Here is a 15,552-nt window from a genome sequence, read left to right as displayed (position 1 = left end):
TCATTTTAGGCATGAAGCAGGAGCCAGGTAACACACCTCATCCAACGTGCCAGCAAACAGAAAGCGCTGACAGCCTGCATGGCTGCCTCTGTCCCTTCTCAGGGATAAAGGTTGTCTCTGAAAGCCTCCGTTGTTCTCTGCGCAGCATCCTGCGCGTTACTGTGTTGTAACTGCAGTGCAAACGTGAAGGTAACCACAGCACAAGCGCACCGTGCAGCCCGCCCCAACTATGCCGCCAAGCAACATTTTTATTACAAAGGGGAAGTTTTACGATGAAAAAGCCTCTTTCCTCTTCACGCTATTTCCTCACCTTGAATTAACAACTAGGATTGTAGAATTAATTATCCTACAAGGTCTTTTAATCTCAGTTACATTCATCCTGCATGCCACATCCAAAGTTCTCCAGCCTTAAAAAGTTGTGTGGGATTTAAACTCATGCACAGTTTTTAATTAGACTATGCCCAATGTCCAGTGTTTTGAGTTAAACTCAAGCGTGTTTGCGTATCCTGAGCTGCAGTGTGCTTTCCAGGCAGAGTTCAGCACTGATACGACAACATTACTGATTTATTTTGTTGTTACTCCAAGCCAAACACAGCTATTCTGGCTGGGGCCCATTATCTTATGACTTTCATGGGCTTCAGAAAGTTTGTGAACTTTCTTGAAGATATTATCCTCTTTGGGTAGCTTTGGCAGCTAAAAAAGCCCCTTTCACTCTTCATCATTTTTCTGTGTTCACCCAGCGGCTCGGCCTTGGCAATTTCAATTCCTGATGAACACACAGTAAGACATATTTTAGAGGGTCAACCAATGCCTTTAGATCTCTCTAGACCTGAGGGTGACCTGGTGCTGGGTAGAGGGGAACAGCCTTTTTTCAGTGGTGCCCAGTGATAGAACAAGAGGTAACTGGCACAAACTTGAACATAGGAAGTTCTGTCTTAACATGAGGAGGAACTTCTTTACTTTGAGGGTGGCAGAGCACTGGAACAGGCTGCCCAGAGAGGCGGTGGAGTCTCCCACTTTGGAGACATTCAAAACCTGCCTGGACGCCGTCCTGTGCAACCTGCTGTGGGTGACCAGCTCTGTCAGGGGGGTTGGACTAGATGATCTCCAGAGGTCCCTTCCAACCCTGACCATTCTGTGATTTAAGTTACAGGGGCTCCCAGATGTCTAAATACACCCGAGGCAGCAGTGGTGTCCTTCTGAACCCCCAAAAGCAAGAGCAAGCTGGGGATTGTTGAGGCCGACACCTTTCAAGTTGTGAGCGATGGCAGCTCGTCTTGTGGTCCTACAGCTGATTACAGCTTAGAGACTGGGAAACGCAGGCAGCAGTAAGAGAAGGCCTTGCACAATTTCAGAGGGAGTATGTGGTCAGCATGGCAAAAAGAGCCTAACGAGGATCACTGTATTTGAAGCTGGTGTCCCTGTTCCCTTTCATGGTCATGGTGCTGCCTGCTCTGTGACCAAGGGCATGTTCAGGAGGCCCCGATACCTTGGGGGGATTTGCAATATTGGCTCTAAACTGTAGTTGCTAAGGCCATGTAAGGCAAATGCCTGCTTCCTCTTTTTGGTAACTGTGGGTATTTAGGCTGGTCTGAGAGATCAGTAAGAATAAGAGGATACAAAACAGGCTGAATAATGGAAAAATTTGTAACAAATGTTAAGTTCTTAAACTTGCATTATTTACAGTCACGCTGGACACAGCACTGGAAGATACAGCTGAAGAAAGCATGCAAGCAAACTCTAATTTCTGATCCTGAGCTGACAATACCTTTACTGTGTACAAGAAAATGTTTTTGGCTCTGTACATGTGAAATAAGATAAAATGGCCTTATTTCCTCATTATATGCAAACTTATTAAAATATCCAAAGTATGACTGCAGAGAAAGGCAACCCCCTTCTCTGTGTATACTATCTGCTATAAACCCCTTTTTGGTTCTGGTATACTTGAGGAAACCCCCCTGCTGGGTTTTCGGTTGGGAGATGCCATGCAACACCTAAACCAATATGCTAGGTGTAGACTCATGTGGTTATATTAACACCTGATTTTTCAAACCTTGTCCTTGATGCACTGGGATGTTGAGCTCAAACGTGCATTTTCTCCAGTCTGATTTCTGCTCCTATTTCCAGATCTTCGTCTCCTTTCATATGATGCCTTAAGGTCATGTTGTCTTCCCCATGGGCTGGGTCCGGAGTATGAGTCAAGAATGCAAACTACAGTTTTATCCGTAGCAATTAAAGTAAAAGAATGGAAGAATAGTTGCTGGATTTGAAATGACTTAGGAAATAAGAGTATCGTCACTTTGCATAGCTTGAGTGTGGTTCACACTGTGACTGTGCTCATTAGGCTGTCTCACGAACCACCACCCCTAAGAGGGCTGTGAGGTGATAGGGTTGGGTTTTTTGGTCCTGAACCTGAAGACAGGAAATTATAACGCTTCTGGCAAGCTGGAGCCTAAGGGCTAAACAAGGAAACAAGCAAGCAAGCAGCCTGAGATACAATCCCTCAGCTTTAATGAGTTGCCTTTTCAGGATGTGTAAGCAGTAGCCGGTGAAAGGGCTGGGATTCTTGTATCATGGCTCATGATGGTGCCAGTTCATCTCACCCGCAGTTTTGTATGGGCCCAGAAGGGAGGGTTGAACTTTTCTTAATACATGTTCCTACTCAAAAGACAATCCCTCCCCTTAAAAGAACCCAAGTAACCTAAACTCTTGTCTGTGCACAATATAATGCAATATTTTACATAGCTTAATTCTATTTAGCAAGGAAGGGAGAAGAAAAAGCATTACCACTTAGAAGCAATGACAGTAGAAAAAAAGTAGGAGGATGAAATGGGGAAAGGAATGACTAATTATCTGGCAATGAATTAATGTGGCTATTCTGTGGTATCTATTACGACATTATCCATACCAATTAAGAGTTTCTACTAAAACAATTCAGTGAAAGGTGGCTGTGGTTAAGATACTATCAAGACAGGAGGACCTGATGTTACCTGCAAAAACTGACAACACTGGGGTCAGTTCCTGGTTCAGCCAAAGCCTTTTTGGACACTACCCGTTATGTTTAAATTCGAGGTCTCAAACCTCCTCTCTGTAAAAGAGCAAGTGAGCAGGTTATATTTCCTGAGTCCAAGACTATAGTGAGGATGATCCTAATTATGTTTGAGATCTCTAGGGGTGATATGGCCAATGGTAAAGTTTACTGGCAAAGACCAATTAAAGAGGGGTGAAGACAGAAGATGTCAGGTGCTTTGATAGATCAGCAATACTGGACAAAGAGAGCTGTAACGATTTTGCATGTAAAAATAAGCTATTTGCACGAGCACTTTGATGCCAACAGTGGCATTACACAGCTTGTCTTCAGTAGCACTCTCGTCTTGTAGAAAAGTCTGTCTCTGTACCCAGATTTAATTTAAAAATGAATTTGTCCTTTTAAAAGAAGGGCTAAGACTTGAAAATACATTTGCTGCATCCCAGCTAGTAGGTTCACTAATAACAACAAAAACCAAAGACAGATTTTTTGTATTAGAGAGAACACTTTATTATTTCTCTGACTCACATTCTTTGCTTTCTTTGGAGTCCTGCTGAAATGTTTTTGATTGCATAGAAGTAGGAGATCAGTTGTAATAGGGCATGTCATTGTTTCTCATCCCTGTTTATAGCTTTCAGTTGTTGCCAGGTCTGACATTCTCCTTTGTGACTTCTGAACACTGCTTTGGTTTTAAAGGGACACTATCAAGAGAAACAATCCAAAAGATGTGCACCACATTCTTAAGGCCACCTTACTGGGAGTTAGATATACTAAGTAGGGCATTTAAAAATGCTCAGCATTGGTTTTTATGTTATTTTTTTAAACAGCATGTGATTTTCTCAGAACTAAACCAGTACTTGAGTATTTCCAAAAGCCCCCTTCCTGATCTTCACACTGCATTTCTGCATTCCTGTGCTACTCTGTATTTAGGTTTACTCTTTCTACTTTAATTTTACCTACCAATACTCTTTGGGCAGTAAAAAGAGACTTGTCCAGGTTTCTTGGTGTTTATTAATTCACGGCATATGCAGTGTTACTTGGGCTAACAAGTCAGAAGAAAAAGTTAGATTTTAATTGTCTCTTTTCTATTATATTTTTAAAAAATTATAAAAACAATTTCCTCAACACGCAGTGCTGTAAATTCCCTTCCCCTGTGTTGTTTTTGGACATAGAGTATTTTGAAAATGACCTCTTACCAAAACAATAGTATTTTTAAAACCTCTTACTGGAATGCATTTGATTTGAATTATTCAAAGCAATTGTGGAGGACTAACAGACCCATGAAAATGATCTGCGATGGGAAAGCAGGGTTGTTTGCTTACCTCCCCAGTACATGTTCTGTTCCGCACACACATGCCGGACTTCCCGGGAACCCTATGAAAACTACATGCACCTACCAGCAGAATTTAGCTCTGCGATATCCAGAAATATGTTTGGACGCAGTGCAATGACACAATCCACTGGTAGTAAATTTCTGATAGGAGCTAGATAGACCTTTAGCCAGGAGTGTTGAAGTGAAGAGACCTGATGATCTCCTCTCTCCTCCCTACTTGAAGAATTATGCATCCCTTTTTGGATAAGAAGAGCTGTAATAGCTCCTGTGCCAGCAGTTCAGCGTGGGGGCACAGGATGGGCTCCATTCGTGCAGGAAGGCTTGAAAACACATATACCAAAGTCTTGGTTGCCATAAATGTAGCTTAGCTCCCCTGATTTCAGAAGAGTAATGCCAGATCATGTCAGCTGACACTCCAATCCACAGAGCTTTATATATTTATATATTGCTTTAATGGTCAATTTAACTACTGGTTTGTTGAGATAAATCTAGCTTACTGAAGGTATCAGATGGGGTCTTTTAGTGCTTCTTTTCCCCTTCTGAAGATCATATCATGGGAACAGCCTTCAGGTGCTTAGGAATTTTTCTCCTCCTGTTACCTATTCCTGCGCGTGCAGACATAGTCCTTCAGTCATCACACTGCATGTAGTTGCTGCAGGGAGGCGGATGATTTAAAGTAAGAGAATATGAAGCAGGAGCAGATGAATTCCTTAACCAGCACAGAGACTTATCTCTTGTGTGTGTGTTTATCTATTTCTTCAAAAATACAGGCAAGACTCCGCTCCCTTTACTATATATAGATTAACAACACAATCGTTTTGAAAATGCAGTTTTCTTAAAATAATCACTGAATCACCAGCAACTAACTCTTCCACCAATTAGCAAAGAATGATGGATCTAAGTTCAGCCCAAAGTGTCTGAAACATAATGGTTCTAGTTAAAACCCTTTCTGGACAGAGTTACGAATTCCAGCAGCCATGTGAGGGAGGATGAGAGGAGCAAGGCATGATGTATGGAAAATCAGTTTTGTTGCTGTTGCTGATGAAATCTCAAAGGAAAGAGGCTTAAGAACCAGTGAGCATATGAATAGAAGTAATACAAAAATAATAATTTTAACTTCATTGGTGCTTTTATAATGCAAGTAGTGAAACAGCTTTTTGTGTATACTCACAGAGTCTGGAGATTCTTATTTAGCATGTGGAAAGAAACAAAAGGGTGAAAAATTACTGTGTCCTGAGCAGTGCACTTGATGCTTACTCACTGTAGAAAACTATCTGTAAAACACAGTCTGAAAAGAATTTGCTGCCAATCAGCATTTCGAACCTCTGTGTATAAATGCATGTTAGACAAAAGGCAGTCATCTGAAGCTCTGATTAGTGGTAAACCTGGATGAAGCTTCACCTCAGACATCCTGAAGAATCCATCTTTGGTTATTCTTATATTGATATATACAGTGATAACAAGGTGATTAGGATTTAAAACACAAAACAGCTACCCTCTGGTCACTCAAGTCTTATATAAAATCAGCCTCTTTTTTTCTGAGATACTTCCTGGTTCGTGAACAGGAACCAACCAACCAACCATGTGAAGATAGTTTCGATAATTGACGTACGATCTCATTTGTCTTCAGTGGTCTTATGATCTGATTCAATCTTTTAGTGAATTATAGGCTTTTGTGGTCCGGGTGTTGATGAAATCCGCCTTCTTAAAGTCAGCCTTTGGAATGAAAGAAACAGAATAATTCGTTATCTTCCATCCCGATTCTGCAAGAGAAGGGTGAGTTCAGCTGCCTAAAAGCTAGGTATGGAGCCATGGCAGGGGTACAGGCAGAGTCCTCTACAGTCAACAGAGACAGAATAGGCGTCTCTCAGGAGTGACTCCGTTCAGTCTCAGATAGGTGAGATGAATCATTGGAGTTGCTCAACTCTCTCCGCTGACTGTACGGGGGGAGCCTATTCTTCTAGCTCGGCTCTACAGACTCCTAAGCTGACTAATGTCAGCTGAGATCAACCCTATCCGAACAAAGAGTACAGGGCAATGCCAAAAAGACTCAGGATTTTATCAATCTCACTTGATCAAGTCATTTCTGTTGCTTATTAGACTGACTTTTCAAAAATATCTAGGCATTAGGTAGCCTGCAGTTTTCAGTATCTGTACCTGATATCTCTAGGGGACCCGATTTGCACAGGAACAGCAAGCAATCAGCAGTTTTTGAAACTCAGATCTGGCAAGTGTGCCTTATTGGCATACCCAAAGTATCAGTGACTTCAGAAAATTCATGCCATCAGGGTATTGCTGTACAGTACAGTCAGGAATGTAGTTGCAAAAAGCCAGAGACAACAAAATCCAGTTAAGAGTTTATATGGGTACAGCACCCTTATTCTTGAAAGCAGATTTCTGGTTTGTGGGGCAGTATACTGCTGAGTGTGATGCAAGACTGTTAAAGGATACTACACTAAGTAACTTTTTTTAAGCTCATTTCAACAAAAAGAAGAAACAAGCTGACTAACAAATGCTAAAGGCTAGAGCTTGAAAAATATAGAATAGTTTTGGGTTGTAGGGAATTTTGGGTTACAGAAATTCTGAACAGCAAGAAAACAAGGAATGAAAACAGTTTGAAATGCAGGTTGAAGGTAGGTAGGTTGAAGCCAACCTAGCCGTGTGTTGAAAAAGCAATCACAGATCTTCAAAAGGAAAAAAAAAAAACGAACCGGTTTGTTGGGTGATTCATGCTGGTCATTTTTTTTTTGCTCGATTTTGACTGTGGCAGTAAACTTTTGCCAACACCTTTCCCAGGTCCTACTTTTTTGTCTGAATATAATAACACCTGGGCTTGCAGACCATACAAACAACAAGGAGAACAAAACTGCTCTGGTTTTAAAGCAGGGAGCTGCCTTGCCCTGCCTTTGCTTTTGCTGGCACCTTACGTCCTCTGTGTCAGGTTGGTTCAGTCAGTGGTGGACGGACACCTACTGCGCATCACTTCTCACCATCTGACACCTCTGGCAGGCAGCAGCAACGTTTTTTATAAACCTTGCCAGTGCATATAAAAACCACAGAGGGAGAGAATATGAACACAGATGAGCAAAAATTAAGAGCATGCATTACTTTTGCAGGATTTTGCATAAGTAATAGGAGCACCAAATTCAGAGACAACTTGAAATCTTATCGTAGGATAGGATTTTGTTTCTTAGCAGTGAAACATCACGTTTTCTTAACAGCGCAGAAGTGCTAAGGCCCCCAGAAGATGTTCTAGGTCCGAAAGGACAGATTAAATGGCTTTGCTCTAACTCAGATCTTACCTTTTTGTAAGCACTGTGGAGATCGGTATGTGACCACAAGGAGTAGAGGAGGACTGAAGCAGCTCTACTAGCTTTGCTGAACATGTTACTGCAATTTTGCAAAAAGAATGATAAAACATGTTTAAATTCCCACTTCATAATCACAGTGCATGCGCAGACTTCAGCAAATGTAACCTCGTAGCATTTTTTCTGTCTCTCTCACGTCCTAAATGCTGTTTTACTGCTCTTTAGGTATTCTAGCACATTCTATGCTGTCCTGACTACTGAAAACAAATGCAACATCCCACCCTGCTTCGCTCGTTCTTCAAAATTAGAGAGAAATGAAGTATTCTATAGCCTTCATCTTAGACCAGCTATCATACTATACGCATTCAGTTGAGGAAAATACACCTCAGCAGAGCAACCATTTGAAAGGATCTTTCCAGCAGGTAAAATCTCTGTTAAGTTAGACAGGATAATAACCTCATGAAGCCTCCTTTACCGAGACGAATTTCCTCTTTCACTTTGTAAAAAGAGAGGAAGGCAAAGAGAGTAATTATTCATAGGCACAAAGCATTAATTATTCTCTTTTGAGTAAACATTGGTTGCATGTGATTACATATTAAATACTGATTAAAGGGAATTCAACATCTATTCTCTAAAATGCCCCTTTATAAATAATTTTACAATACAGTTCTATCATGTTTCTCTGCACTTTTCTGCTAAAGATTATCAGGGCTGTGTTATAAAGAACAGGAAATATAGAACATTTTGGGGGACAGATAAGATCTGATGGTCAGCCACTATATATATTAGAATATAGATAATATTGTGCTGACACCTTCTGAGGAACTATTTAAAATGCTGGAACATGGCAAATTTAGCTGTGGATGGAACAGCTGTTATAAGAGATTCTTCTGTATTTCCCAATGCGTGCAATTTTATCCATATTACAGTCACTTGTTTAAGCTGTCCTGTACCTTAAGATGCAGTGCTTTTTCCCCTCAGGTGGCAGAAGCCACAGTTTCTTCTTTCCCCAGAGAAAGGAGGAGGGGGAGGGAAGGCTTCTTCACCATCTTACCTGTCATTCATGCTGATGGTAATGATCTTTGGCAGGCCATCAGCACTCAGGAGAAGCCGTGCATTGTGAGAACTGCTCTGTGTCAAATTGAACAAGGTGTAGCAGACGGACGCTGTGGTTTCACAGACAATGTCAGACTCCGGGACAGACTCGGGAAGTATTGAGACCAAATCAGGCAAAACTTCTCTAGCTACAAGTCGGAAGAGAGACAAGCAACTCCATTACTGACAAGTGCTGATTGTGTAGGGGTCCTACAAGACTTTACTCCTCCCATTATCACGTATCAGAGTGCTGTGTGCTCCCACAACAGGCACGGTTTCAAACCTGTGTTACATCCCCACAATTTAGGTTATGCTGCACCCGCACTATCAGACAGTACGTATTTTGCCTCTTCTACACAATGCATTAATACCCGATGTACTGCAGTGTGGCCCTGAGGCACGTGCTAGCAGCAGGCTGCCACTTCCCGAGAAACCCTTTGTGTCCTATAGGTAATCATGAGTACAGTGATAGTCAGCAAGCTGAGGAAGGGCGACTACAGCACAATTTTTACTGCTGAACTTTTCTATGTCTTCCCCTCTGCTCTGCTCTGGTGAGACCCCACCTGGAATACTGCATCCAGCTCTGGAGCCCCCAACACAAGAAAGACATGGGCCTGTTGGAGCAGGTCCAGAGGAGGGCCACAAAGATGATCAGAGGGCTGGAACACCTCTCCTATGAGGACAGGCTGAGAGAGTTGGGGCTGTTCAGCCCGAAGAAGAGAAGGCTCCAAGGAAACCTTATAGCAGCCTTCCAGTCCCTAAAAAGGGCCTACAGGAGAGCTGGGGAAGGACTTTTTAAAAGGGCATGTAGTAATAGGACAAGGCGGAATGGGTTCAAACTAGAAGAAGGTAGATTTAGATTAGGTATTAGGAAGAAATTTTTTACTATGAGGGTGGTGAGACACTGGAACAGGTTGTTGGAAGTTGTGGAAGCTCCATCCCTGGAAGTGTTCAAGGCCAGGCCTGATGGGGCTTTGAGCAACCTGGTCTAGTGGGAAGTGTACCTGCCTACGGCAGGGGGTTGGAACTAGATGATCTTCAAGGTCTCTTTCAACCTAAACCATTCTATGATTCTGTGCTTCTATGGTTGGCTATAAGGGGATGCACACACTCAATCTTCTGGACTGGTGTGTAAGCTATGTATTTAAGAAGAACGCCCTATTCTGAAGTCTGTCCCTACTCAAGAAAAACCGCATCACTTTGACTACACTGGATGCGACCCTACCAGCCAACCAAACAACAGCTCTGGACAGCAACTGAGCCCTACTGCATACTGTGAGATCTGTGTCGTGTGGACCAGAGCTGATGGAGAAAATTTAATCAACGGGTTGTAGCCAGCTGCTCCCACTGTAAGAAGGAGCACTGGGCAATAGTTTGGGGCATTTGGGGCCATTCTCCCCTCCGTAACCAGTGTTTCACTTGGAGAGAGTGCTTTGCTCTTGGTGAGTTCTGTTCTTTCTTCCAGATGGGTGTGTCACAACATTCATGTATATTGAGATTAAATTACATGCAGTTTAGAAAGGCACCGTTAAAACTGGATGAACCACCTGCTATACTAAGTATCAGTCAAAGCAATTATGTCAGACATGACATAATTTTTCTCTCATTTTTTCTTCCATTGGTAAAGGTGATTTTTAGAAAGTATACATTTGCCAGTGTCTTAAAAACATCTGTTCAGAACAAAGGTTATTTTTTCAAGTAAAATAGGAATTTTTCTGTTGTTTCTCAATCATTTAACTTTTAGAGATGTTTTATATTAACTTATTCTCAATTCCATATCAAAGGTTCATTTTGCTCAATAAATATAGACATTTTATCTAGGAAACAGTACACCTTTCCAAATGTTTTCCTCTGGCCAAAATTATTTGGAGAATTGGAACTGAATTCATCCATGTTTTTAGTCAACCAAAAAGAATGCCTTTTCATGGAGAAAAGGTTCGTCTGAAATTCCCCCAGTTCTTCTTACCATGGGTAAAGCAAGAGAACTACTGTGAACATGCAAGATGAAGCACCTTTCTCCAAAGCTTCATGCTATTGTCTTTCCTGCATTCTTTCATAAATTGTTTTTCCTGATGAAATCCCAACTTCTCAGTTTAATTCCTGCTCTTTCTGGGGGATTCACCACTTGTAATTTTTAGCACCATATGGATTATCCCTTTGTAATCAGTCCAACAACATATTAGAATATTTTCATTAACAGGGAATGTTTTCTAAGGGTTAAACAGTGCCCAGCAGAGAGTTCTGCAGAATTCTGGAGGTTAATCTGCCCAATGAACCAGCTGTAGTCCTGTAATTTCCCCTTTCCTTTTGGTGGGAACAAAGACAAGAACAACAAATGCTGTGAATTCATTTTATCCTATCAGTAGGAAAAAAATTGAAATATGCATTAAACTGAAATGAGAATACTCAGAATAGAAATAGCTTCCGATGTGAAAATAATTATAATATTTTAGAAATAAGGTACTCCAAAAAGACTGAACTCTTTTCTCTATAGTGTTTTCTAGTTTCCATTCTCAAAAAAACTTATGCAGGAAAACTGTGTGAGCTGCAAGTTTCCAAAGCTTTGTGTCTAAAAGAAGAAAATACGATTTTCACCTGAAGAATTAGAGATGTTCTATGACTTGTCCCAAAGGATTACATAGCTGTAGCAGCACAGAACTCAGCACTCACCTTCCTTTACCCTATTTTAAGCTGAAGAAAAAATCCCTCTCCAAATCTGTGTAGATTTTACTTCCATTATGTATTTTTTTGAAACATCAATGGAAGTATCTAATAAGGAATACCCAATTTAGAGAAAACTTCAAGTTAGAGTCTTTCTTAGGCAAAACTCTTATTTTCAACCCTGTATAATGACTGCAAGTATCTGACCTAAAAATCTACTAAACACACTTCTTTTTTCACATTTTTTTTTTATTTAAAGCAGGAAAGCTTAATGTAAAGAGAACAGAGAAAGAAAGCCCAAGAGGCAATGTTAGTCTTTGCTCACCGATATCACTTTGCAGAGAGGTGTTGCGAGACAAGTTCCTGAGCAGTGAGACTGCTGTCTTCTTTACTGTTGGGTGGCTTACATGCAGCATAGTTCGAATACTTGGAAGGCCATTTGCCTTCTGAACAACAGTCCGGGCCACCGCAAACGGCATCTGTTATAAGGCACGTGGCAATTGCGTGTCATTACCATGAATGTACAGCCTCATAAACAACTGCAGCAGCTTCTCTACATCAATTTAAGCACATTTAAAATAGTTTAAATCCAGAGCTACATATAAGCTGCAACAGAAAAGGAAGGTGATATAAAAAAAGCTTCAAGCCTTCTTTCTCCATGTGCTGGTTCCTCAGCCAAAACATGACAGAGGTCATTAGCTTCTTCACCATGAAAGTGATCTGTGGTTGTTTCAGAGCCTTCCTCTCCCCGTGGGACTATGTTCCACAAAACCACTTTTTTTGTGCTTTTAACATCTACTTATCCCTCACTGTGCAATGAATAGGCAAAATTCCACACATGGGCTGGACAAAGAGTGAGAAGAAGCAGTCCCCATATTTGCCAAGCAAGAAATATCTGCATTGCCAGTTATGATTTTCCCTTCAATGCTTCGATTGCTTTGATTTCCTCGGTCATGCATGTGAGACAGTGACATGTCAGTGGTTACCCGATCTCAGTGCTGTGGGTGTGTTGCTCTCCAGTCCTAAACTCTCTGCATTCACACTAAGAAGTAAATGACAAGAAAAAGAAAAAAGCTGACTTACTGGTCCAGTGCCAGCTGTGAGGTTCTGAAGAGCTCCCAGGGATGCTTCCTGGGTATAGTTTCTGGTACTCTTTGCTATTAAGGAGAGATATATCCTAATCAGCGTGGAATGCCAGAGCGATTCAACACCTCTGGGATTGCTCTTTTCCTCAGGTAGCGGGGTGTCCTGCTGTTTCTAAACATGTAAACAGATCAAGCCTTTAGAAACAAGTGACCTTATATGACTTACTGCATCACAAGCTAAGCCAGCCATTTTGTAACTCTCTAAGACTAGACCATTTGCAGATTATAAAGATGTAAACTCAAATGACAACATGTAAAATTTCAATATTTAATTATACTGGCCACTCTGTCAAAAAAGAGGAGATAGGTATGGGGGAAGCTGCTTCTTATTTCATCTCTCAGCAACTGACACTAGGGGCCGAGGCCAAGGAGAAACAGAAAGGGCCAGCTGGACTTGTACTCTGGATGGAACGGGAGAAGGCAGAATACACTCCAGCAAAACTAATAGATGGGGAAGGGTCATCAATCCCTTTCTTTTGCTTTCCCCCTCCCCTGATACCTCTTTTCTCTCCAGCAATTTCCAGTTACCAGAATGTTTGTGATCTGGACCATGTGGCATCAAAAGAAGAGGTCTTGAGACAGCCCAAAAGCCAGCAAGTCATAGAAGTTGCAAGTCACATTGTCCTGGTTTCAGCGGTGAAACCATCACAGTGCCCACTCATTGGTAGGGCATTTGCACAATTGCTGTACGTGGTACACATACCACTTAGACCCATCAGAGCGAATGAAATTGAGTGGCAGTATTCCTCAACTAATGAAACAGTGAATTGCTATGTCATTTTCACCATCAGCAGCTGAACAAGATAATGGGTGTTAGGAAAGGCTATCAGTTAATTTGCATTTTTGGGGTAAGTAAGTGTCACGCTACCAGATACATCAATAACAGATTGTTAAGTAGATTACAGCCTTATTCTCCAGAAGTTGCTACAACTGATTAACAAAACGAGATGTAACTAAACACATCCTTTACCTCTTTTACTTTTCTGCTCCGTGTCCCAAAACAGCCCGGTGTTTTATCATTGCTAGAAATATTTCTTCTTTGCTTATATATGCTCTGGGCATAGCTCTCAGGGAGCTCTAGCTCTAGCTGGTAGGAAAGGTTATGAAGAATGCACACACAGTTCTCCGTGGCCTAGAATAACAAAAGAATAGAAATCTTGAAAGCTTTGGCATGCATTGAAGGGACATGTATAGACACAGGAAGATCTTTCATTTTTGGATCTTCAGCAACTAACTGCAGAGCTTCTAATGGCTTACAGAAGAGCTACTCTTAGTGCCAGTGATCCACCAAACTGCATTTACACTGATAAATTAAACATGCCCTGGGATGTTCCTGAGCACTGAGGCCAACTGGCACACAGGACTTGCATTCGCAGCGGGGTGCATGCCTGTTGGAAATGGTCCTGGGACATTATAATTCCTGAATTGTGCCTGGGAATTGTTTGGGCGAGTGCTATTTGGCACAGACCAGTAAGTGTGCCAAGGAATATTTAAGAGCTTAAGAGTAAAGATGATCACGTACACACCTTGCCGTAGTGTCAGCAAAAGGAAAGCTCTGTATCTTCCCTAAGGAGGAAGCACTTTTCTGTGGTAGAATGCTTTTTTTAATTAGATATGCCTTTCTGGGCATGGCTAAGGTCAGGTCTACAATTTCTGAGTTATGAATCTAGTGGCAAATAGGTTTATTACCAGTTCCTCCTTTTTTTGAAAGTAAAAAAGGAATGAGTGGTTTTACGACAAAACGCAGCAGGGAGCTATTGGCACAAGTGTAATGCGCTCCCTGAAGCTAATGGCACCGAATACAGGGAGATGGAGGAGCTCAAGTATCTAATCCTAGAATAGAGCTGTAAATGTGCAGTAATTACCACTTCACAGCACAAGTTACAGCAGGCACTCTAGAAGTGCCTCACAGGCTATGGCTAACCTTCTCCTAAGTGACAGCTGGTCTTCTCACCCAATTTCACCCAGCTAAAAAGCAAACATCTAGTCTAAGCAATGTTCAGGGTTCATCTGCAGTCAATGGAGGGAGGAAGAGAATGAGAGGAACTGGCTTCTGGAGGTGTCCACGTCCTTGTAGTTACTGGTTTAGGCAGAATGTATAACTTCTAAAAAACTTAGGAAAATTAATCTCATTCTAAATGATGCAAGTTCCTTAATTACGCTGCCACCCAAAGGGATTTAGGTTCTTTATTTCCTAAGGGTTATATAGCACTAAATATACAGGAAAGTAACCAGATTAATTTTTTAAGCTTCTAGCTAGCTAGCTCCCTGAGACAACTAAAAAGGTAATATCTGACTTTTCAGGTGTTTCAGTTTCTCTGAAAGCTGTGACTTTCTGTCACATTTAAAAAAAAAGGCAGAAGTTTCTAGCTCTTTCTGGTGTTTCTAAAAATGTTTTCCCAAAGCTAAGGTAAGCTATTCTTTCAGATTGCAGAATTAAAAAAACACTTCAGAAAGCTTCTTACTGGACTTTCATCTTTGGTGACAGTTCTAAAAGCCCTGGAAATAAGTATAAGTTTGGCAGTTACATCACAACTGTTTTCGAACATGGGTTTCTAAACAAAAAAAAAGTTCGCGTAGCAATTTCCCCTTGGAAAAGACCTTTCATCTCAAAGAATACCTTGTCATTAGGCTCGTGGTCTGCAATAGCTCCTTGAATATAATACACAAGAGAATCAATCAAACCGTCGCATTCTCTCATCTTTTTCCTTCCTTCTGGGCCGGCAGAGCTCATGTTTCTGTGCAGGAAGGAATACATTGGTGAGAAGAGATTTAGTCAAAGTTGCTTCCTTGTGCTCCTCTGACAAACTTTTCCAGCTAAATCTTAAAGGTAGTGAAGTTAAGGTTGACTGGTTCCTTTCTTCGGACCTCTAAGATAATCTGAGCCTCTGCTAAGTAAAACTTTCATTTCAGTGCACTGCCGGACAAACCCAGATACTCCAGAAAAACAAACTATTGTGTTGGGATGGATAACGTAACACC

General features: G+C 41.4%; 1 protein-coding gene across 1 annotated transcript in view; it reads right to left on the bottom strand.

Moving 5' to 3' along the window:
- Nucleotides 1–5,907: 5,907 nt before the first annotated feature.
- The window catches only part of PKP2 (plakophilin 2), a gene marked incomplete at its 5' end in the record, with an annotated part of 49,998 nt that continues 40,353 nt past the window's right edge, over nt 5,908–15,552 (bottom strand). The window contains 7 exons of the mRNA XM_082482122.1: nt 5,908–6,077; nt 7,664–7,751; nt 8,724–8,913; nt 11,751–11,904; nt 12,509–12,682; nt 13,541–13,702; nt 15,191–15,308. Coding sequence (XP_082338248.1) covers nt 6,009–6,077; nt 7,664–7,751; nt 8,724–8,913; nt 11,751–11,904; nt 12,509–12,682; nt 13,541–13,702; nt 15,191–15,308 — 955 coding nt within the window. The 3' untranslated portion in view covers nt 5,908–6,008. The remainder of the gene's footprint in view (nt 6,078–7,663; nt 7,752–8,723; nt 8,914–11,750; nt 11,905–12,508; nt 12,683–13,540; nt 13,703–15,190; nt 15,309–15,552) is intronic.

Source organism: Vanellus vanellus (genome assembly GCF_965231255.1).
Source record: "Vanellus vanellus genome assembly, chromosome: 1".
NCBI classification, from domain to species: Eukaryota; Metazoa; Chordata; class Aves; order Charadriiformes; family Charadriidae; genus Vanellus; species Vanellus vanellus.
The sequence above is the reverse complement of the archived record's forward strand: the minus strand, read 5'-3'. Positions and strand labels throughout refer to the sequence as shown.